General features: G+C 42.9%; 2 protein-coding genes across 2 annotated transcripts in view; one reads left to right on the forward strand and one right to left on the reverse strand.

Moving 5' to 3' along the window:
- Positions 1-534: 534 nt before the first annotated feature.
- txndc5 (thioredoxin domain containing 5) lies at positions 535-17,402 on the forward strand. Its single transcript, XM_035756787.2, has 10 exons — positions 535-902; positions 2,033-2,185; positions 7,242-7,347; positions 7,627-7,723; positions 9,352-9,467; positions 9,775-9,861; positions 10,010-10,153; positions 13,771-13,853; positions 14,215-14,344; positions 15,546-17,402. Exons 1-10 carry the CDS (start codon positions 715-717, stop codon positions 15,666-15,668), a joined length of 1,227 nt encoding a protein of 408 aa, XP_035612680.1. The 5' UTR covers positions 535-714; the 3' UTR covers positions 15,669-17,402.
- bmp6 (bone morphogenetic protein 6) overlaps positions 17,333-24,569 on the reverse strand; it is a 39,114-nt gene continuing 31,877 nt past the window's right edge. Inside the window, exons 5-7 of the mRNA XM_035756777.2 lie at positions 20,151-20,227; positions 19,096-19,206; positions 17,333-18,875 (exon numbers count right to left, since the gene is read on the reverse strand). Of these exons, the coding sequence (XP_035612670.1) occupies positions 18,726-18,875; positions 19,096-19,206; positions 20,151-20,227 (338 nt within the window). The 3' untranslated portion in view covers positions 17,333-18,725. The remainder of the gene's footprint in view (positions 18,876-19,095; positions 19,207-20,150; positions 20,228-24,569) is intronic.

Below are 24,569 nucleotides of genomic sequence, written 5' to 3' on the forward strand. Positions count from 1 at the left end.
ATGTGAAAATATTGTACAACAAAGGTGTGCAACTCTCTTAAAAAAATATCCAGAAAGACTAATCGATGCCAAAGAAGTTTCTAACATGTATTGACTCATATGTGAGTACTTATGTAAATTCTATTTTTTAATACATTTCCTAAGATTTCTCAAAACATATTTTCACTTTGTCATTATGGGGTATTGTGCGTAGATGGGTGAGAGAAGAAAAAAATATTTAATCTATTTTGAATTCAGGCTGTAACACAATAAAATGTGGAATACATTAATACTTTCTGAATGCACTGTAGCTCATGGGAAAGCATGAAGATGCAATGCACAGACTTGATTATTCAACATGACAATATCTGTCCTTACTCAAATAAACTATTTAAAAGAATGTGTATACCTAGCAACTAGGCTGGCTGACAGAAATATCGAATTAATGACGCAAATGAATGAAATGTAACCAACACTGAAAAGTTGCACACTTTGATACTAGCTGCCCTAATTGTGAAAGCATCTGGATTTAAACGTGTTAAGAGCTTGTTCAGGAGTGTTTGAAGTGCACCATTTTCGTGATGCCACAGATCTCTATCTAATCTGCTTTGCATCTCCACCTGTAAAACGCCAGCAACCGTTGTTCAGAGCGTCTCGCTATGCATTGGCTCTATCCAGATTCCCGAAAAGTCAGCAGTAGGGCTAGGGGCTGTCCAAGTATTCACTGACGGGATCATGGCCTCCTCAGCACTGAATTGCACACCTTTTATGTTGTGTGTTATGTATTGTGCTTTACTTTTTGGTAATATATTTTGCAACGCTGATTTAGAAGAAGATGAACATGCCAAGCATACGTATACGGTGGATATGTTCAACGATGCTGTCCCCACAGCTCCTCACTTTGTCATGTTCTTCGCCCCATGGTAAGCAAACGTTTTTTCAAGTTTTAACCTGAATGAATGGATTAGCCAACGTTAGCAGCTAGCAGTTTGTAAAGTTATCGACAATGTTCAGATAACGTTACCATATGTCCTTAACAATTTAGCAAGCTGTCTCATTTTCAAATTGTCATGATGGGCAAGCTTCTAACTTTGATTGCTGCTACTAGTAAATGTTACCTAGCTAATTTGCAGCTAACTAGCGTAGCTTTTTGCCGGCTAACTGGTTACCGATATAACTATTTATCTACGTTAGTCAGGCAGCTTGTTTTTAGTTACACATATGATATGGCTGTTGTATTTAACATGTTAATCCGTCCTTGCATTTGATGAAAGATCAATGTAATCTGGCTAACGCGTTGGCTATTACTCGCGCGTTAGCTAACATTAGGGAGCATGCTGCTAAATTTTGGGATAGCTATTTAAACTAGCGAACCTTCTAAAGTCACGTTTCAACTTGGAACTGTCCCGTACTTTACAATTGTAGTTGACAAAGTCGCTACATGCACAGCGCAGTGTTTTTTCAAAGTGTTCATTTAGCTGCTTAAATGTTTCTACTGTACTGCAACTTTCTAGCTAACAGTACAGTGGAGGAATAGATAATTTCATGATTCGCTCCTGCTGTGACCGTTTACGTGGCAGTCACTGACTGACGTAAACACGCACGCACTAAAACTGTGCCTAAAAATGTCCGTTTTTTTAAACCCAATGACTAATCTACCTGCTGTAGTTAGGCCTAAATGAGATATAAAATATGTTGGTGTCTTTGCTGACATAAAGGCTTAATGAAAAACGTAGTCCATAATCATGGAAGTAAAAAATGTTTTATATTCTCAGATTCACCACCTCAAAAGTATTTCTGGTCTCCTCCCAATGGTTCCTTGATACTCATGTGAAGTGTCACAGCTCCCCATATACAGTTACAAGCATAGCTGTGGGAAGTAGGGGTGCTGAGGGTGCTGCAGAAACTAAAAAAATCTAGATAAAACAATACTTTTTTTTTTTTTACAAAAGTACTGCACAGGTCCTTTACTAGTCGTGTATTAACGAACCGATATAGCCATCTGTAGCGCTGGCCAAAAAAACAACAATTCTCTGCTGCATTGTCTTTTCAGGTGTGGTCATTGCCAGAGCCTACAAGGGACATGGAACGAGATGGCGGACAAATATAACAGCATGGAGTCGCCGCCCGCCTACGTTGTAAAGGTTGACTGCACTCAGGACGTCAAGTTCTGCTCCAACGTCCATGGCATCAGGGGGTACCCCACGTAAGTACAGGGGCGTATTCATTAGAGCCGGCGTTTTTCTTGCACAGGCACCCCCATCATATGTTAGTGTAGCAAATGGGGATGTGTGAAACTTAATCCTCAGCCTGAAGTGTCCCGCTTGCGTCGCCTCATAAGATAGCTTTTGAGGTGGCGCAATCAGCTAAGATGCTTGAGGGATGACGGTCACGTGTGTTTGTGAGGCAGAGGTCTCGTGTTCGCGCCAGGTATGGGCTGAATTGGAGAGAAAGTGGTACTCGCTAAGTAAGCAGTGTGACAACCTTTACATTAGCAAAAAAATATATTATCACGTCTTGTCATCAGGTGAATGATAATGACAAGTAGAACTAATCAATATTTGACAATGAATATATTTGGTGGACAGTTTCATTACTATGTCCTCCCCACAGTTCATTGGAAAAGGAAGTGTAAACTCTTAAGTCTATTAGCTAGAAAGGTATCTTGGTGGTGTAGAGCAGTGGTTCCGAAACGTTTTATAGTCCCGTACACCGTCAAACATTCAACCTCCAGCTGCGTACCCCCTCTAGCACCAGGGTCAGCGCACTCTCAAATGTTGTTTTTTTGCCATCATTGTAAGCCTGCCACACACACTATACGATACATTTATTAAACTTAAGAATGAGTGAGTTTTTGTCACACACATCCTGGCTCGTGGGAAGTGACAAAGGGCTCTTATAGGACCAGGGCACAAACGATAATATAATAATAATCAATAATTTTGCTCTTTATTTAGCCATCTTACATATAAAACCTTATTTGTTCATCAAAAATTGTGAATAACTCACCACAGGTTAATGAGAAGGGTGTGCTTGAAAGGATGCACATAACTCTGCAGTGTAGGGTTGTATTGGAGATAATCTGTCTTAAATCATTTTCCACACAATCTGTGCCTGTATTTAGTTTTCATGCTAGTGAGGGCTGAGAATCCACTCTTACATAGGTACGTGGTTGCAAAGGGCATCAGTGTCTTAAAAGCTCGATTTGCCAAGGCAGGATACTCTGAGCACAGCCCTATCCAGAAATCTGGCAGTGGCTTCTGATTAAATAACATTTTCACAGGACCGCTTGTTGCAATTTCGATGAGGTTCTCTTGTTCAGATATCGGTAAGTGGACTCGAGGCAGGGCATGAAAGGGATAACGAATCCAGTCGTTTGTTTCGGGAAAGTAATTGCGCACCCAGCTCAATCAAGTGCTTTGCTATATCACATTTGACATTGTCCCTAAGTTTGAGTTAATTTACACATACAATGATGGAAAGACCTGTGTGTTGTCCTTAGTTATTGCAGACAGAGAAGAGCTCCAATTTCTTAATCATAGCCTCAATTTTGTCCCGCACATTGAATATTGTTGCGGAGAGTCCCTGTAATCCTACATTCAGATCATTCAGGTGAGAAAAAACATCACCCAGATAGGCCAGTCGTGTGAGAAACTCGTCATTATGCAAGCGGTCAGACAAGTGAAAATTATGGTCAGTAAAGAGAACTTTAAGCTTGTCTCTCAATAATAAAACACGTGTCAATACTTTGCCCCTTAATAACCAGCGCACTTCTTCTGTATGTTGTAAAAGCATTATATGGTCGCTGCCCATATCATTGAATAATGCATAAAATACACAAGAGTTCAGGGGCCTTGCTTTAACAAAGTTAACCATTTTCACTGTAGTGTCCAAAACATCTTTCAAGCTGTCAGGCATTCCCTTGGCAGCAAGAGCCTCTCGGTGGATGCTGCAGTGTACTGTTTGCATGCGCGTTACCACTTCACTATGTCTCCCTGTCATGGCTTTTGCGCCATCAGTACAGATACAAACACATCTTGACCACCAAAGTCCATTTGATGTCACAAAGCTGTCCAGTATTTTAAAAAATGTCCTCTCCTCTTGTCATTGTTTCCAGTGGTTTGCAGAAGAGGATGTCTTCCTTAATTGACCCCCCATAAACATAACGGTCATATGCCAGGCCCGCCAGTTGTGCCAGCCCCACCACGCCTGTTGACTCATCCAGCTGTAACGCATAGAATTCACTGGCTTGTATGCAAAGCAGTAATTGTTTCAAAACATCTCCTGCCTTGTCACTGATGCGTCGTGAAACAGTGTTGTTTGATGAAGCCGTATCTGTATAGTTGTTTTGGCATTTTCCCCAGCATTGTCCCAGCCATATCCGCGGCAGCAGGAAGAATTAAGTCCTCCACAATAGTATAGGGCTTGCCTGTACTAGCCACTCGGTAACATTGTGCAATAGAACAGTTTCTTCTTGGACATATAACACACTGTGGCTGAGGAAAGGCACTACTCCCAATATAAGTCATTACGCCAACGCCAGTTAGTGTTGGCTTGTGAAACTACCTCTTAACTTCCTCCATACTGGACCCAGAGACATACAAATGGTATCCACAATGGACCCCCTGCAGTACCTCGGACCCCAGTTTGAAAACCTCTGCACTAGGGCACACCTTAGCAAAACATTTAAACTGTTCTATTGCGCAAGGTTTTTAAATGTTTTGCTAAGGTGTGCCCTAGTGCAGAGGTTTTCAAACTGGGGTCCGAGGTACTGCACACTGTGGCTGAGGAAAGGCATTGCTCCCAATATACTGAGGGAACCCCAAATCAATGTAGTTATCATATTTGCGCCTCTTCGATGGTCCAACGTCCCTGTCTGTTGTTCGGTGCTTTTCCGGGTCAGGGGGCAGTAGCTCTTCGGCTGCATCAGATTCACAACTGTCAGCGTCCATCCTAGCTGGGCTAACAACAAATGTAGAATTACTGATGCTAGCATTGGATGTGCTTGTGGAAGCAGAACAACTTGTGTCGTCAACAGGTGGCAGGTGTAATACTGCTGGTAGTAGCAGTACTATCAGTAGAGGTGGTATATGTCTCTATGGACACGGGCCTTACTTTTTTTTTTTTTTTTTTACTATCAATTTTCGTGCAAACGGAATGAGCAGTAGCTACGTTTGGCTACCTACATACCCTTGGTGGCATTCCAGGCGAGAGAGTAAAAGTCAGTGCTGCCAACTAATTTTCAGGGTAGGTTGCTAGAGGCAGGTTGATTTGTTGCTAAAAGACGTTGTGATGTCATTGTGTGATAACGTAAAACACATAATAACTTTACTCAAATTGACTGCCATCTCGGCAAAAAATATGATTTGACATTTGTTCAGGTACAGACTCCCACTTTTTTTTCATTACTTCTGGCTGTACAATTTTGACTGAGACATGTTGATTGATGTTGTAAATTCTGTTCAAGATCAAACATTCGTGACCAACTATATTCATTGGGTTTGGCTCGTCGAACCCGCACTACTGCTGCTGCAGTCCGCCAACAATGATTTGCAATTTACTGAAATTGCTACTGGCCTGCTGCTGCCAGTGCACGAGCTGGGCGCCTGCTGCTGACGTCACGCACAATGCACTTTTGCAGCAGGTGTGTTGGCACGTGTGTTGTGACTGAATGTGTGACAAAGAAAATCGTTTTTGTGTAATTTTAGAGGGAAAATGCGTGCATTTTAGCATTCAAGTCACTTTTCAGAAGTTGCTAAAAGTTCCAAATACATTTTTAAAGGAGCTAAATTTGTTGCTAGGTGCTGTCTGAAAAAAGTTGCTAAATCTAGCAACAAAATTGCTAAGTTGGCATCACTGGTAACAGTTAATGTAATTGGATGTTAATTATTTGACATTATTTGATGGTTTAATTTTTTGGGGGGGGCAATGAAACGAGACTACTCATGCGAGAAAAAACATCACCCAAATGTATAGCCCTGCTGGAAAATCTAAATGGACTGTTTGAAAATGTGAATCACATTTTTATTTGGCGTACCCCTGACGGCATTGCGCGTACCCAGTTTGGGAATAGTCGGTGAAGAGAATTTTGCTGTTGTAAAGGAAATTTTCTGCAATTCTACAATCGTTTGTAATGAGTTGAGAGAACATTTTGCAGTTTTGAAGCAAATTTCCTCCAATTCTATGCATTTTGCCAATGCTAATGCTGTGTACCTCTGCTCAAACATAACAATATCAATGTGCATGTGCCCTCAATTCCCGTATTTAAAGAATAAAATAAAAAAATCCCATTCTCAATTCTCCCCGACTGTCTAGTCTTTATTTTATTTGTATTTTTCAAAGATGGTATTATTGAAAAAAATATATAGTTCAATATCTTTTCTGCATGCTTTCTATCTGGTATTGGTTGTTTCAATTGGCACCAAAACTGCTTTTCTATTCTGAAAATTACCACATAGATGGCACAACTAATAATTTTAGCTGAAACGCGTACTTTAAAAAAATCTATTGAACATTATATGAAGTTCCTTGGTCCTCCATTCTTTTTTTGATGACCAATTCACCCCGTTTACCAAAGAGCACCTTCTGTCTACCAACATTTACTATTGTGTACCTTAGTAGCGCTTCTTTTCCTCCTCTTTCTAATAATTTTCTATACAGAAAAAAACATGTAATTAGCTTGATTTTAGCAATGAAGTCATTTATCTACTTCCATAGAGTTTGATGAACAGTTAGCATGACTTCCAGTCATTATGCTAACGCTAGTTAGCGTTGGCTTGTGAAACTACCTCTTAACTTCCTCCACACTGGACCCAGAGACATACAAATGGTATCCACAATTGACCCCAGTTTGAAAACCTCTGCATTAGGGAATACCGTAGCAAAACATTGTGCAATAGAACAGATTCGTCTTGGATTTCTTATTGGATAAGTTGAGTATACCTCACCATTTCGAGGCACTATTTTGCTGCTGGTATAAACCACAAAGAGCAGTGAGCTCCAATGTAGATAGCAGGGAACATTGACATGCATTTAGACCCTAACATGCTTATAAATTACTCTGTCGGGGAAAAAAAACAACTGTCACAAAGAAAAGTATTAACATTTTTATTAGCCATGAACATGACATAAATGAGTTGCAATGCATGTAATGACAACGGAATTTACCAATTTGGTGTATTTCGAGTATGTTGATACAGCAGAGCAGTATGGCCAAGCCCTAGTCATTGAGTTGTATGATCTCATTGATCCCTTGTTTGCAGGTTGATGCTGTTCAAGCCCGAGCAGGAGGCGATGAAGTACCAAGGCCCCCGGGACCTGCAGTCTCTGGAGACCTGGATGCTCAACACTGTGCAGGAGGAGCCTGTGGTAAGGAGAGAGGTCATCCAAGTGATCTAAATAAAACATACAGTAGGTGATCCTGTATGGCTCAGTTGGTAGTATTGTATTGTAGGTTCGATTCCCGGGGCCACCCATATGTAAAATGTATGCACGCGTAACTAGGTCGCTTTGGATCAAAGCATCTGCTAAATGGCATATTCTTTTTTTAATCATTATTATTATTATTATATATTGAAATGGAAACTATTTGAGACTAATGTGATGTGATGGTAGTCTTTATTTGACGTGTGGCATGATGTTCTGCAGGAGCCAGAGACTGAGCTGGAGCCTCCCAAAACCCCAGAGCCAAAGCAGGGCCTGTATGACCTCACCGCCAGCAACTTCAAGGCCCACATCTCTAAAGGTAACATGGGGGGAGGACTGGGATTGATCAATACCACAGACGTGGCAACGGTCTCTTTATAGCCTGGTCCCAGAACTGTTTCTGCTGTCTTGCCGACTTGCAATTGTCATGCGCCATAGGAGTTGGCAAGACGGCACACACAGACCTGGGACCAGGCTTGTCTCTTTAGACCTGAACGTTTTATGCAAGTTACATATGTAAAGTTTCTACAAAGTTTAACATAGTTTAGGTGCCGTCATTTCCTTGAAACCATGATGCAATCCACGCTACATTTATCTCAGGCAAACAGCATGTTTCCGGTCGCTGGACAATCACAACAAAAGTAAATGGTCATGATAATTGTCCCAATGAAATTGCAGCTCTTAAATGGATACTTTGGGGATTTTCTATACTGAATAAAAATATAAACACAACATCCAACAATTTCAAAAATAGAAATACTCCTCAGTTTCATTAGTTGTCCGGGTGTCTGGTTTCAGTTGATCCCACAGGGGAAGAAGCCAGATGTTGAGGTCCTGGGCTGGCGTTGCTACGCTTGGTCTGTGGTTGTGACACCGGTTAGTTGTACTGCCAAATTGGAAGCGGCTTATGGTAGAGAAATTAACTAAATTCAATTCTCAGGCAACAGCTCTGGTGGATATTGCTGCAGTCAGCATGCCAATTGCGTGCTCCCTCAACTTGAGACATCCGTGGCATTGTGTTGTGTGACTAAACTTCACATTTTAAAGTGACCTTTTATTGCCCCCAGCACAAGGTGCATCTGTGTAATGACCATGCTGTTTAATCAGCTTCTTGTTATGCCACGTCAGGTGGATCGATTATCTTGTCAAAGAAGAAATGCTCACTAACAGGGATGTAAATAAATTTGTGCACAAGTTTTGAGAGTTAAGTATTCTTCCCCCAGAGTCAGACTTCCTCATTTTGATGTATCTGTGTCCAGTATGAAGGAAATTGGAGGTAGTTTCACGAGCCAGTGCTAACTAGCATTAGCACAATGACTTGAAGTCTATGGGTGTCTGCTTGCATGCTAGCAGATACCCATAGACTTCCGGTCATTGTGCTAACGCTAGTTAGCAATTACTTCCTTCAAACCACACGCAGAGACATAAAAATGGTATCCATGAGTTCATCTGACTCTGGGGAAGTAGATAAAGGGCCTCATTGCCAAACTCCCCAAAGTATCCCTTTAAGTCTGGTTTTTAGTTGTATGTTAAGGTTGAGAAGAAAAATAAATTATTCCTGTTTTGGAGAAAAAAATGCAGGATATGACAAGGTCATTTGTAAGAGGAATGTTTATGGGTCTCACATGTAAATCTGGGCAAGATTTAACTGACAATTGTGTAATCAGTAGCATTTAACCTCTGAGCTCCGTTTATTCTAGTCTCTAGGGCCGCATTGCATAGGCCATTTTTATAGTTGATGTAATTTCTCATGTTATTCCATCAACTTGTAACCCATCCTTAAGCTAAGACGCTCATACTCTATAACTTAAGCTATTATGTACCTCTGTAAAATGCTTTATAATTAGTTTGTTCAGATTGCAGCTATTCCTGGTGTACATTTATGTATATATTATGTTTTCCAGTATTAAGTATAATCTCCTTTTCTTTTTTTCCTCCTCTCCACAGGGTCCCACTTTGTCAAGTTCTTTGCCCCCTGGTGTGGTCACTGCAAGGCCATGGCCCCCACCTGGGAGCAGCTGGCCACCAGCTTTGAGCACTCCGACAACATCAAGATCGGCAAGGTTGGTGACAAGTTCCAACCCTGCCTGAGCAACAGCAGTGTACCGGAGTCACTTATCTATGTAACAAGACCAGGACACGGATCTTCTGACGAGTCATTTTGTTTGTACAATGAGATAATACAACCCACTGAACAAATGTTATTTATGGCTGTTGCCTGTTGTTTGTATTCAATTGCATGTTGATATTTCCAAGTGAAAAGCACAACTAGCTATCTTTACCAGCTACAGGAGTTAAATGTGAAGTATGACATACTAGGTATGAGCTGGATATGCTGAATGAATTCTGGTGTGTTGTGTGATTGGCCAGGTGGACTGTACCCAGCACTACGAGGTGTGCTCTGAGAACGCTGTGCGTGGCTACCCCACCCTGCTCTTCTTCAAGGACGGAGAGAAGGTACGGAGGAGTTTGGTTGGCTAGCACACTGAAGACCTTGTGTCATTGTGTTCTGTAACACATTTAAACTTTTAAGGAGCTATTGCTTTACCATTAAAATGCTAGTCAATTTGTTAACCCTTTCCATTGCTGCTGTTTGTCTGTCCAGGCGGATCAGTACAGAGGCAAGCGGGACCTGGAATCTCTGAAGGACTTTGTCGACAACCAGGTTAAGGCTGCAACTAAGGAGGATGACGTGCACCCACATGCTAACGAGATCCCAGTACCCAGCGCTGAACCTGCCAAAGAGGAGGTGTGTGTGTTTGACTGTTTCTCTCAGGTACCGTGAGGCCAAGCACATGTGCCTTCCAGACTTTAAATACTCCACATGCTATTTTAAAACTCTTAACATTGGTAACTGTTACGCCGAGATCTCATTTTGGGGGCGGGTACCCTGTTGTGTGTGGGCAGCAAGTTTCTTCTCCAGATACTTAATGAGTGAACAAGCTCTTGGGCAGATGTTTTAGCAGTGAGATGACCATCTAGCCCGCTCAGGCCTACGCTGTAGACTACAGTCTACACCAGGCATAGGCCTCTGCTGCTCAACAGTCAACTAGACCTAGCAATTATGGGCAGGCTAGCTATTTCCTTCCGCCCATGCCAAGGCATCTCGGATATAGTGTTCAGTGTGAACAGTGACATCAACCTTGAATAAAGAGTCGTTTAAGGAGAGATCCAAAGCTAATTCCAATACAACACGAGCTCGATTAGTCACGGATGTTCGGTGTAGGAATTTAAGCTACTGGTCTTGTGGACATACACTGCCTTCATAAAGTATTCATACCCCTTCACTTATTCCACATTTAGTTGTGTTACAGCCTAAATTAAAAATGGAATCGGTATCTATTTTTTTTCTCTAACCCATCTACACACAATACCAAAGTGAAAACATGTTTTTAGATTTTTTTTGCACAAAGAAATATAGCATTTAGATAAATATTCACACCCCTGAGTCAATACATGTAATCGCTGCCAAAGGTGATTCTAACATCTGTGAGTCTTTCTGGGTAAGTCTCTAAGAGTTTTGCAAACCTGGATCGTACAATATAAAAATTGTTCAAGTTCTGTCAAGTGGGTTGCTGATTATAGCTAGACAGCCATTTTCCGGTCTTTCCAGAGTTAAGACAATTTACAGTACCGGTCAAAAGTTTGGACATACCTACTCATTCCACGGTTTGTCTTTATTTTTACTATTTTCTACATTGTAGAATAATAGTGAAGACGTCAAAACTATGAAATAACAAATCAAAATCAAATGTATTTATATAGCCCTTCGAACATCCGCTGATATCTCAAAGTGTTGTACAGAAACCCACCCTAAAACCCCAAACAGCAAGCAATGCAGGTGTAGAAGCACGGTGGCTAGGAAAAACTCCCTAGAAAGGCCAAAACCTAGGAAGAAACCTAGAGATGAACCAGGCTCTTCTGGCTGTGCCGGGTGGAGATTATAACAGAACATGGCCAAGATGTTCAAATGTTCATAAATGGGGGTGGCAGTGGCCTAGTGGTTAGAGCGTTGGATTAGTAACCGAAAGGTTGCAAGTTCGAATCCCCGAGCTGACAAGGTACAAATCTGTCGTTCTGCCCCTGAACAGGCAGTTAACCCACTGTTCCTAGGCCGTCATTGAAAATAAGAATTTGTTCTTAACTGACTTGCCTAGTAAAATAAAGGTAAAAATAAAAAAAATAAATGACCAGCATGGACAAATAATAATAATCACAGTAGTTGTCAAGGGTGCAGCAAGTCAGCACTTCAGGAGTAAATGTCAGTTGGCTTTTCATAGCCGATCATTAAGAGTATCTCTACCACTCCTGCTGTCTCTAGAGAGTTCAAAACAGCAGGTCTGGGACAGGTAGCACGTCCGGTGAACAGGTTAGGATTCCATAGCCGCAGGCAGAATAGTTGAAACTGGAGCAGCAGCACGGCCAGGTGGACTGGGGACAACAAGGAGTCATCATGCCAGGTCGTCCTGAGGCATGGAATAACACAAATGGAATCATGTAGGTGTTAAACAAATCAAAATATATTTTATATTTGAGATTCTTCAAAGTAGCCACCCTTTGCGTTGATGACAGCTTTGCACACTCTTGGCATTCTGGCAATCCGCTGCATGAGGAATGCTTTTCCAATAGTCTTGAAGGAGTTCCCACATATGCGGAGCACTTGTTGGCTGCTTTTCCTTCACTTTGTAGTCCAACTCATCCAAAACCATCTCAATTGGGTTGAGGGCGGGTGATTGTGGAGGCCAGGTCATCTGATGCAGCACTCATCACTCTCCTTCTTGGTCAAAAAGCTCTTACACACCCTGGAGGTGTGATTTTGGCCATTGTCCTGTTGAAAAACTAATTATAGTGCCACTAAGTGCTAACCAGATGGGATGGCGTATCGCTGCAGAATGCTGTGGTAGCCATGCTGGTTAAGTGTGCCTTAAATTCTAAATAAATCACAGACAGTGTCACCAGCAAAGCACCCCTTCACCATCACCTCCATGCTTCATGGTGGGAACCACAAATGCGGAGATCATCCATTCACCTACTCTGCGTTTCACAAAGACATGGCGGTTGGAACCAAAAATCTCAAAGGACAGATTTCCACTGGCCTAATGGCCATTGCTCATGTCTAATGTCCATTGCTCATGATTCCATATGTGCTATTTCATAGTTTTGTGTCTTCACTATTATTCCACAATGTAGAAAATAGTGACAAAAAAAAATCACTGGAATGAGTAGGTGTGTCCAAACTTTTGACTGGTTCTGTAAGTCAAAACTGTAGCTAGGCCACTCAAGAACATTCAGTGTCATCTTGGTAAGCAAGTCCAGTGTATATTTGGCCTTGTTTCAGGTTATTGTCCTACTGAAAGGTGAATTTGTCTCCCAGTTTCTGTTGGAAAGCAAACTGAAGCAGGTTTTCTTCAAGATTTTAAAATACCCCCTAGTCCTTTCCGATGACAAGCATACCCATAACATGATGCAGCCACCACCATGCTTGAAAATATGAAGTGGTACTCAGTGATTTTGTTGTTGGATTTGCCCCTAAACATAATGCTTTGTGTTAATTTCTTTGGCACATTTTTTGCAGTATTACTTTAGTGTCTTCACTCTGTCATTTTAGGTTAGTATTGGGTAGTAATTATATGTTTTATCCATCCTCAGTTTCTCCTACCACAGCCATTAAACTCTAACTGTTTAAACTCTGTAAATGGTAAAGTCACCCATTGGCCTCATGGTGAAATCCCTGAGTGGTTTCCTTCCTCTCCGGCACATGAGTTAGTAAGGACGTCTGTATATTTGTAGTGACACATTATTATTGATACACTATGCAGTCTAATGAATAACTTCACCATGCTCAAAGGGATATTTAATATCAGCTTTTTTTTTAACCAATCTACCGATAGGTGCCCTGATTTGCTGAGCATTGGAAAACCTCCCTGGTCTTTGTGGTTGAATCTGTTTGAAATTTACTGCTCTACTGAAGGACCTTACAGATAATTGTGTGTCGGGTACAGAGATGAGTTAGTCATTAAAACATTATATTAAACACTATTATGGCACACAGTGAGTCCATGTGACTTGTTAAGCAAATATTTACTCCTGAACTTATTTAAACTTGCTTTAACAAAGGGGTTGAATACTTATTGACCCAAGACATTTCAGCTTTAAATGTTTTATTCATTTGTAAAAATTTATAAAAACATAATTCCACTTTGACATTATGGGGTATTGACACAATCTCAATTTTAAATGCAGGCTGTAACGCAACACAATGTGGAAAATGTCAAGGAGTGTGAACACTTTCTGAAGGGACTGTATTAACCAATACATGACCAGGAATGATCCAATCTGATATCACCTCTGTTTTTTTTCCTGCAGTCTGGCGTTATTACACTCACAGAGAGCAATTTTGACGAGGCAGTGGCCAAGGGGCTGACGTTCATCAAGTTCTACGCTCCATGGTAAGCGCTCTTATATACAGTAGTAACACTCTTTTTAACTATCTATCTCCCGCCGTATGATCTTGGACATTTATTTGAGTCAGTGGTACTTGTAAGAAGTTGAGGAGGCTAGTGCATTTCCCCTCAGGTAATGGAGCGGCACCCTCGCAGACTAAAGTTCCATCGAAATACTCTATCTGCCCTGATCTAGGCTAGGTGAAAATAATATCATGGATGCCAGTTTTGTCACAGCAGTGCACATGACTAAAAGTACACTAGATGAAAGTACCACTCGACTATTGAGATGCAGAGAAAGAGAACCTTGGTGGTCCACTGCCTGGATAACCTGCATAATCATAACTGACTTGTCCCCCCACTCCAGGTGTGGCCACTGTAAGAATCTGGCCCCTGCATGGGAGGACCTGTCCAAGAAGGAGTTCCCTGGCCTGACTGACGTGAAGATTGCCAAAGTGGACTGCACAGTGGAAAGGATGATCTGCAACAGGTTTTCAGTAGGTGTTCTACACTGAGTGTACTAAACATTAGGAACACCTTCATATATTATTATTATTGAGTTGCAACCTCTTTTGCGCTCAGAACAGACACAATTCGTCGGGACATGGACTCTACAAGGTGTTGAAAGTGTTCCACAGGGATGCTGTCTCATGTCGACTCCAATGCTTTCCACAGTTGTCAAGTTGGCTGGATGTCCTTTGGGTGATGGACCATTCTTGATACACACAGGAAACTGTTGAGTGTGAAAAACCCAGCAGCATTGCAGTTCTTGACACAAACCGGTGCGACTGGCAACTACTACTACAATAGCCAGTTCACAGACACTTACATTTTTTGTGGCACACAGACAATCCATGTCTCAATTGTCTCGAGGATTAAAAATCCTTCTTTAACCTGTCGTCTCCAATTTTTGTACACCGATTTGAAGTGGATTTAACAGGTGACATCAAAAGGGATCATAACCTTCACCTTTCATGAAAATGTTTTGTACACTCAGTATAAATTGTAAATTGACTGTCAGTAGCTAATATATTGCTCAGAAAGAGCAATACTGTAGTGTACTATACTCTGCGGTATAATTAGCAAGACCTTGATTGTGTAACTTGACATTCCGTTCATAAACACACACAAGCAGCGCCACCCAGCGCCACAGGAAGTATACATGGTGGGTTATGTGGGTTAGCGGGGGTTGTGTACTATGGTTCAAAAAGCCATAAAACTGCACAGCCACCTCATCACGGGATTGGATAATCAGTGGTGCTCCGCTAACAGGAATGGTGGATCTCAAGACTCCCTCATGGCCCTGAAGACAGTCCCTTATAACCATCGCAACCTTTATTAATGGGACGCTCTCTGGACTAGTAGTCTCTTCAGCTGCAACCTGTCTGGCTCTTAGTAGCTCACTGTTAGAATTGATTAAATTAGTGTTACGTTATGACTCACACTGCTAAACAATCTAGACGATTCATGCGTAGTTTATTGTAAGAGAAAAAACATTTGCAACCATTATTTCCTTCGGAGTTGGCTGATCTGAAGGACAGGTGGACGTGATATGGTAAAGGCATTGGGGGCTAGGTGAAGTAAAGACCATATTTTTTTTTATACCTATCCATTCCCTTCAAATCAGCAAACACTGAAGAGGTCGGGGCTAGCTAAGGGTTGTTGTCTTGCTGACTTTGTCTCCTTTCTCTTCTACAGGTACATGGGTACCCCACCCTGCTGCTGTTCAGAGCTGGTGCTCAAGGTGAGGAGCATCACGGAGGGCGGGACTTGGAGAGCCTGCACAGTTTTGTGATGAAGCAGGCCCGAGACGAGCTGTAGCATTGTCCAAACAACATCCACCATTACTTCTCTCCTCCACCCAACACAGAATATCTGGCCAATGGGAGGAGTCCTCTCACCCACAACAACCAGCTCTTATCTCCCATCGTTTTCCTTTCAGAAAGGAGTAGCATCAATGCACTGCTTTTTAACCCCCACTGCAATGTCTCATGCGTGAGGCCAGTCTGATTCTATAATAATCCAATAGTTTGTGTGAAATGTGAATATATTTTGTTTGGGCTGCCCAGTCCCCCTGTTCCTCTGGAGAGCATTGGCTGGCTCTGCAAACCACTTTTTGCCAGCGTTACTTAAATCGGCCAAACCTTAAAATGCATACCGTTATAGTCATCCCAACACTTGACAACTCAAGCAGAGTCGTCTTAAATAGTGCCTGCTGGTTGTATCAAAAAAAACGTTGGATTAAGCTGACTGAGTTTGTATAGATATAAAATGTTAATGTTCATTTGGTGATTTAAGAAAATCATGTTGACGAACAATCATGAGCCGTTGATGTAATGTTACTGTTGCACAGGGGTCAAAGCCGCGTGACCTCCAGTGACGTTGATTGTTAAGTTGACGGAACTTCTTATCCATGCCAGTGACGGCCTAACTAACTTAACTCTCAGGGACCCCCAGTTGGAGTTCTTAGCCTATGCCATACTGCAATCTCTTATCGGCTATATTTTTCTGACGAATTCCCCCAACTGCTTTTTGGCTATGACAGGAAAGGCTGCATGAAAGTGTTTCATGTCAAACTGCCCTTTGTGAGTGAGTGGTCTTCTGTGACATTGCAATTGTACTACAAAAAGTCTGAATGCAAAAGTATTTTTTTTGGTTTTCCATTTTAGTGCTGTAAAAGGTTCAGTCCCACGGTCCAATGTCAGGCGCCTCGGGACAGTTTTGGCGTTCTCACTGTTTTATGAACAATGATTGTGATCGTCTGTTTGGCACACTCGAGTCATGCCTTATGCATGGAATGTGCTAGTTTGTCATGAAAGGAAAACCATGTGTCATTAATCCATGTTTGAAACATCCCTCACGAATGGTTTGAGGGATTGTATCCAACATGGACGACTTAAAAAAAAATGGAAGATTCAGAATGTTGCATAGAACAAACGTCTGCTGTAAATGTAATAGATTTTCCAAAGCGGATGAATATTCTGTTTCATTGATTAAGCCCCATATCAGGCCGTCACTCAAACACCCAGTGAAGCACAACAGTGATGAGGTAATTTTACTTTGGGGTTTTTGTTTGGTTTACCTCAGTTGCTTGGGATGTCAAAAAAACAAATACCCAAAATATATTGTCCACCCATATAATGATCACTCATGACTTGTTTAGTCCATAAATTATGACAACAGTTTCTTTTCTTTTCTCCATATATAGAATATATCAACCCACAGTGTTAGTGGATCAGATTCTTTTTGTGTGCTATTCAGGGGCGGTTGAAATTTAAGTGGTCTGAGAATGTGTTCGCATGGAGTTGCTGTGTGAGACAGTTTACATTCAATGCTCAATTAAGGGAAACAAATGCATTCAGAGGCTAACCACTTATTGTCAGTAAAATCTTTATGGATAGTACATGGTCTAGGCAGACTCCAGTGAAGAAAAGCAGTATTTTGTTTTTGTGAGTGGGTTGTACACTGCCCATGAATTTTGTAAAAAAAAAAAAAAAAAAAAGGCAAGTTGTAACATGAGATTTTGTAATAAAATGTCTTTTTCCAAAAATAGTATTTTTAATTTGTTTGTTTTTCTCTGTAATATGGCATGTGATTAAGTGGTGCAATAAATAAGCTGAAAATGTACACGTATTTACACACAAAAGTAAGTCTAAACATGACCACAAGAAATGTAAACAGCAGCTTACTAGAGGTATATTTTGTGATTTCTGATTGGTTAGGCACAAAGTTGAATTCTTTTTTTCAGGATTGGGCTCAATTCAGGAAGTGATTACAGATTGTGCAATAGAAATGTAAAGGTCATTTTCAATTGAACCGACATTCAGCGTTTACCGTGAATGCAGAAATGTTGCCTTTGAAATTATAATCACGCTGTAATGCTGAACTTCCGCAATAACGTATTGAATAGAGCCCCGATCCGTAAATGAATCGACAGTAGCAACTACTTTGAAATGAACCAAATCAAAATGTCAAACCCAAGCTAATTTCAGAAAGCTGGTTCAAAACATTTGTTCAGCTGGTTTGACCAACAAATAGATTTTCCCACAATTTTTGGGGATATGTTAACTCAGTGAGTGGAATAACATGGAAGTGACAGTTTGCGGGATATCCAAAGGATGAGGTGAATGTCATCCTCTTTAGAGCAGTCCATCAGTTAAGCCACAACCTGCTACCTGTTGAACCAGCTTGGTGAACACCCAGCATGAGCTTGACAAATATTGACCCAATGAAGATATTTTGAGAAGTTCACAACTAAAATAGTATGTGGTTGTTTCCGTTCGGCCCATATTATATTTTTGGAAGCCAGGTGAATATGGTGGAAGAACTTAGTACAATCCATAAAGAGGAGTAGGAAATATCTGGATCTTTTTACATTAACTGTAATGTATCGTGGCATACATTTCATTAATATTTCAGCAGATTGTTCATGTTAAAATCAGGCTTTGGTTAGTCAGACAATATACATACATCTCTATTAAAATTGGTGTAGTTAGACTAATGCTTTTCCCCTGTGGTCCTATAAAAGGATTTCTACATGTTTTGTGTCATTTGACTACATCTGACATCATGTAACAGGTTGGCTGTCAGTATTGAGATAACATTGAGTCAATTCCCCGACGCTGTCGAGTTGTTTCGCTGTAATGGGCCATTAGCCGTCTGAGAACTTGAACACCACTTAGTTTTGAAAGGAGGAGGGGGGGAGCAGCACATTGGTCTGGTCCATTTATCAGTTCCTTCCTCACCCTGAGTATGGGAGAGGAGAGGGTAGTACACAACACACACTCACAAACAGGCAGACCCATGATGTCGTGTGCACACAGTCTCCGCTGCAGCCCATGGCCGGGTGACCATGATGACGCGGCAGTTTGGCGGTCGTCAGTGGCAGCCACAGGCCCTCACCACCATGTTCTTGTACTTCTTCAGGATGACATTGGAGTTGTCGTCGAAGTAGAGCACGGAGATGGCATGCAGCTTGGTGGGGGCGCAGCAGGGCTTGGGCACGTTCTCCGGATTCATGAGGTGGACCTAGGAGACAACAAGAGGTCAGAGGTCACATTCCTCTTCAAGCACAGCTTGAACGATCCATGTCACTTTCCTAACGTGAAGTGCGCACTTGAAACATTTGTTTTACAAATCAAATATACATTTACATCAATGGGAGATTTGCATGAAAATTCAGGTTCCATGAAAATTAGGATATAGCTCTTTATTAGCAATGTATTAGCTCAATTCCTGGAGTGCTCACCAGTGTCTGCACAATGGCATGGTTGGTGGCATTCATATGGGCGTTGAGGGGGAAGGAGCACTCTCCGTCACAGTAGTTGGCTGCGTAGCCCTCAGGTGCAATGATCCAGTCCTGATACAATCACAAGAGGGATACATTTACTATGGCTAAACCCGGGTCTACAATGTGTTCTGAAGACTCTGGAAACGGAATCCTGTGGCAAAAAGGTACTGTGTGTTTTAATGGGTACAATATACAGTTCAGTAAAACAGTGCCAGTTCAGCCGCAGCATTGTCAGAGGGCATTTATACTCGCATAAGGTCTAAACCCCTTTGGACTGTAGCGTCCTACTTCACAACCTTCAGTCTCAACTGGGTCTCCTAGAACAGATCAGTGCAGAAATGTACAAGTGCCTGTGGAATCACTCAGGCAGCAGGCTGTTTTGCTACAGTCTCTCACTCTCTCTGTGTGTGTGTGTATAGGCCTATGTGTGTGTGTGTGTGTGTGTGTGTTGGCATCTTCCCTCTAGATGTCAGTGCTGTCTTAACAGGGGGTTGATTGTTTTGCAGGACCTAGGTGGCTGCATGTTTTCCCCTCCATTAACTGTTCGCGGCCCCTGTTACCAAACACACCCAGTGACCTGACAGAGTTCACAGGCCACTTAAGCTCTTACCAAATGCCTATAAATGCTTCTTTAAAAGGTTATTCAATCGGTACAAAAGCCTGCTTGTTGGTTTGCTTTCACCTACCAAATGTCTTCACTAGGGTTGCAACAATCTGGTAAATTTCTCCAAATTCCCAGGTTTTCCCAGAAATCATGATTGGAGGATTCCGGATACCCTGTTTATTCCCTCCTGATGATTCCTTCTTTCCAGGTTTTCTGGAAAAACCAGGGAATTTTTGTGAAGTTACCATATTTTTGCAACCGTAGTCTTCAATGACCTTCTCTTTGACCTGTAATGTTTGACTCATGTCTGTATCGTTTTGAACTATCTTTACTCTGAACAAATGGGACATTGTGGGTAATGTAGTCCACCAGTGTGTCACTGCAATTACTGGGGGTATTTGATCCTTACCTGCCAGCCCAGCTCCCGGAAGCTGACGTAGAGCTCATGTCTCCTACAGGCTGTCTTCTGGTCACTGCTGTTGTATTCTAAATGGGAAGAAAGAACTAGAAGTCAGGGTTGAATCATATGCCTCCGCTGTCATATATTGTATTGGGTAGTATGACACGTATGGGTGTTACACCAGTTCACAGTAACATGGGTTCATTTGTGTAATGGATTATTTTATGTGCCTCACATTCACTTGAAGATAAATTCATTTGAAAGCTTGCCAAATTGAATTGGTCGGCTTTTGGGCGCATTGGGTCGGACGCCGATGACAAACATGTTTATAACTGCCCTCGTCACTCCGCAGTTTGTTTGAATTATCTCCCTCTCGTCCCACCCAGCCGCAGAGTCACAGAGTTAGCGACTCAGTGGGTGTCAACCACAGGTATGGTGTTTCAGAGGGGAAGGTCATTGCTGGCACTGGCCAGCATTCTGAAGTCAAAATGGGTGACTCAGACTTTCCACTGACGACATTGAGAGTCCACCTGCTGATTTTTTGTTGTTGTGTTCGTCCCCCTCTCCTACTAAACAGAGAGAGTGTGAGGAGAGCCATGATATCGGCACAGAGTGGCAATACTTCCTGCTGTAGGAGCTCCCTTAAAGCCAACAGTGGGCAAACTATGCCAGGCTATATGCCATACAGTCTGGGGCCCATGTGGGCATCAGGGGTGGCAGAGAGGACCATCTCTTTGTTCGTGTGTTTGTCAAAATAATGGGGGACAGGGACGAGTCACTCACAGATCCCCTCCTGCCCTGTCTGTTCCCCCCTGGAGACCGGGACCCAGTCATTAAACCAGTTTATTTAGTTAGCTGGGTGTAGAGTGGTGAGTTGAACTAACTCATGGCCCTTACTGTACTGTGTTATGACCAAGTGGCTCCACTCTCCGATTTATCAATGCAAGCGAGCAAATCTACACAGTGCAGGCTCCTAACAGGCTGCCAAAATGAACGCTTTTATTTGTTTTGTTTTCAGCCGACCCACTCAGCCGCCGTTATTAGAGAGCCGTAATTTGGATTCATAGACCTGGCGCAGTCGTTAAGGGCGCTGTACTGCAGTGCCAGCTGTGCCACCAGAGATTCTGGGTTTGCGCCCAGGCTCTGTCGCAACCGGCCGCGACCGGGAGGTCCGTGGGGCGACGCACAATTGGCCTAGCATCGTCCGGGTTAGGGAGGGCTTGGCCGATAGGGATATCCTTGTCTCATCGCGCACCAGCGACTCCTGTGGCGGGCCGGGCGCAGTGCACACTAACCAAGGTTGCCAGGTGCACAGTGTTTCCTCCGACACATTGGTGCGGCTGGCTTCCGGGTTGGATGCGCGCTGTGTTAAGAAACAGTGCGGCTTGGTTGGTTTGTGTATCGGAGGACGCATGACTTTCAACCTTCGTCTCTCCCGAGCCCGTACGGGAGTTGTAGCGATGAGACAAGATAGTAGCTACTAAACAATTGGATACCAAGAAATTGGGGAGAAAAAAGGATGAAATTCAACAAAAAACTCAAACAAAAATACAAACACATTTTTGGGGGGGATTCATAACTGTAATGACATGATGTAATTACTAATTAGATTGAATTCACATAAACATAATAAGCCCAGACAAGTGTGCCTGCTCCCAATGACGACCCAAGGCGAGCAAAGAGAGAGAGAGAGAGAGAGTTGCCCTGAAACACGGTAATTAAAAATACCCGCCACTCACTTCCCATTGGAACAAGAAACACTTCAACATAAGTGCAGCAGTCACCTGACTCGGGGGTTAACTCATGCCGAGGTTGGAAAACAGAAAATGTGGCATCTGGTCATAAGGTCAGGGTTGAGAGGTCATCCTGGCTGTTACCGTCAGAGACACTCAGGTGTTTCCCGTGTTCTTTCCTGTGTGTGTGTGTGTGTGTGTGTGTGTGTGTGTGTGTGTGTGTGTGTGTGTGTGTGTGTGTGTGTGTGTGTGTGTGTGTGTGTGTGTGTGTGTGTGTGTGTGTGTGTGTGTGTGTGTGTGTGTGTGTGTGTGTGTGTGTGTGTGTGTGTGTTCGCTGGGTGTCTACTGATGGTTTGTGTAGCTATGGGGGCGATAGAGGAGGGGTGTAGCTACAGTATCTGTCCTAATGCAGTGCAGGGCGGCCATAGCCTCTGGGTCAGCCTGCCTGCCTAGCCCGTCAGCCCCCGGGCCAGTCTGGGTTCCCCGCCACCTCGGCTGTGCCTCTGCAAGGTAAATATTTACAGAGATAAATCTGCCTCTCACTGAGGTCCTGGAGCCGGTTTCGAAAGGGTACTTAACCCCTGTCCCCTGGGGCTAGTGTTCCTCTCACATGGCATGGTGTGACCTAGCTACCTGCCTCCACACACACAGGCCCCGATGGCCCTGTTTTACGGCCCAGACATTCAGCTCCCAGCCAAATCAGAGGGTGGGGACCGTGTCACGGGACCATGTCACTGAACCCCCCTTGCCCTGGGCAGCTGCTTTAACAAGCACCCTGGTACAGTTTGACATGTAACAGGAAAATGTCTGAAAGGACTAAGGGGAACAGAGGACTTGGGTGACCAGGTGGAAAAGTTCTTCTGAAGGTTGAATACACACAATAAAGTAAATAAATACACCATGCTCTGAAACATACTTTGTGTATGTGTATACGTGCATGCAGGCACACACACACAGACACACTCTAACAGACAGGAATACACATACACCTTGTTTCCTTGCACCTCTGTCTTTATAACCATCCGTATTTACAGTCAAGCTGATATTTACTGTTGACTTTCATTGAGCGAGTGTAAAGGCCAGAGTTTTGGTACCCATAAACCACCTCTCCCCTTCCTGCCTGTAAAATGTAAATCCACCACAGTTACAGCTGAGCATGGATCCCAAGGGGCTTTCGTACGCTTCTAACGGCTTCTAACCTGAAAAACCTGGCTTCCTTATTACCATAGACGACAATTCAAAAGGGCCGTAAAACAGTGGAGCTGAAAGGTGCTGACAAGGGAAAAGTCAATAAAAAACATTTATCCCTTGTCATTCCAAAAATATAGAAGTCAATGGAGCCAATTACAAAATGATCACTACACTGTTGCCGGGGGGGAGTGACGCATGTACAACATTAAATGGGTTCCTTCAACCAAAAGCCTCAATCTCCAGAACTGAACACAGTAATTCCATGGTTTATTCCCGAAACTTTCTCAACAAACAAAAAAAAACAGAGGCCATTTTCAAAACGGCCCCTTTTTACAGTAGCAATTACACAAGCTGTGCCTGTCGAGAGGCGGTGATGGAACGATGGGCTAATAGGCAGCGGCGTTCCCAAAAGAACAGGGTTTTCCTAAAGAGAGAGCGAGAGAAGGGGCTAGCTTCTTCAAACTCCCATGAAGACTTAAAAGAGAATGTGACTGTTGTCTGTCTGTGTCCATGCCGGGTTTTTTCTCCCTCCCTCCCTCCCTCCCTCTTCCACTGAAGTTTATCTTTCTTCCTGTCTTTCATCAGGGAGGTTATTAAACCCTCTGCAGAGCTCGCCAATGTCTAATTACACCAACAGTAAACAAAGGGAGACTGGAGGATGAGAGGCAGAGATGAAAACACACAGCTGGACAGCGCCGTGTTATTAGAATTCTTTAAGCAATACTGTTAACTTGGTCAGTCTTTTAGCGAGCGGCTAATGACTGGCCTGGGTAATGACAGGTCTGGGACAGGTCTGGGGCCACGACCGGCTAGGCTGCAGTGATACTCCTCCTGGATGGTCGTTAAAGGGCCAAGCCCGGCTTCCATTACCGCCCCAAACCCCAAATTACCTTTAAAGGTGTCGTACTGTTCTTTTTTCTCTCTCTCTCTCTCTTTCATTTCCAAGCGTACAGTTACTGTACAAACTTCCCCTCTCAAAGGAACTCAGTATGTAGGTGTGATTTCATTTGTCGGATAGGGTTTTCTGCTTGTGTTATCGTAGGCTAACTAACACCAAGACACCTACATGATGAGCCCATGGCTATTTGCCAATATCCATACTAGCATACCACTTAGAATGAAGCAATATATTGGGCATGTATTTTAAGTGTCATGCTAGTGTGGATGTTGGAACAGAGTTCATGACGTGGCTGTTGTGTTCTTAAGCATTAAGCATACTATTATTCTGGTGTGTAGCTACATTGATTTGTTACTATGAATCGGAAAATGGTGGTGGTCCCATCAGATGCGAAACAATGAGGCACTGTCCCTATTTGTTTCTCCCTCAGAGCAGCACAGAAGAAGGATGCTCCCTTTATCCATCCATCCTTCCTCTCTTCCTCAGAGCCTGTGAAGTGAGTGAGTGATGCGGTATTGGAACCATATGCCTCACTAGTCTGCCTGATCATCGCCACTTGCTGTTGCAAGGGACTCGCAACTTCCTGCGCGGGATCTAAATATTTAC

This window comes from Oncorhynchus keta, chromosome 4, assembly GCF_023373465.1.
Source record: "Oncorhynchus keta strain PuntledgeMale-10-30-2019 chromosome 4, Oket_V2, whole genome shotgun sequence".
NCBI lineage: Eukaryota > Metazoa > Chordata > Actinopteri > Salmoniformes > Salmonidae > Oncorhynchus > Oncorhynchus keta.

Bases quoted from the DNA above. Each gene is read 5' to 3' on its own strand.
- txndc5 (XM_035756787.2), top strand. From the start codon at position 715: ATGGCCTCCTCAGCACTGAATTGCACACCTTTTATGTTGTGTGTTATG. The intron at 7,348-7,626 runs GTAAGGAGAGAG...GATGTTCTGCAG, and splicing joins CTGTGCAGGAGGAGCCTGTG to GAGCCAGAGACTGAGCTGGA. The intron at 9,468-9,774 runs GTTGGTGACAAG...GTGATTGGCCAG, and splicing joins ACAACATCAAGATCGGCAAG to GTGGACTGTACCCAGCACTA.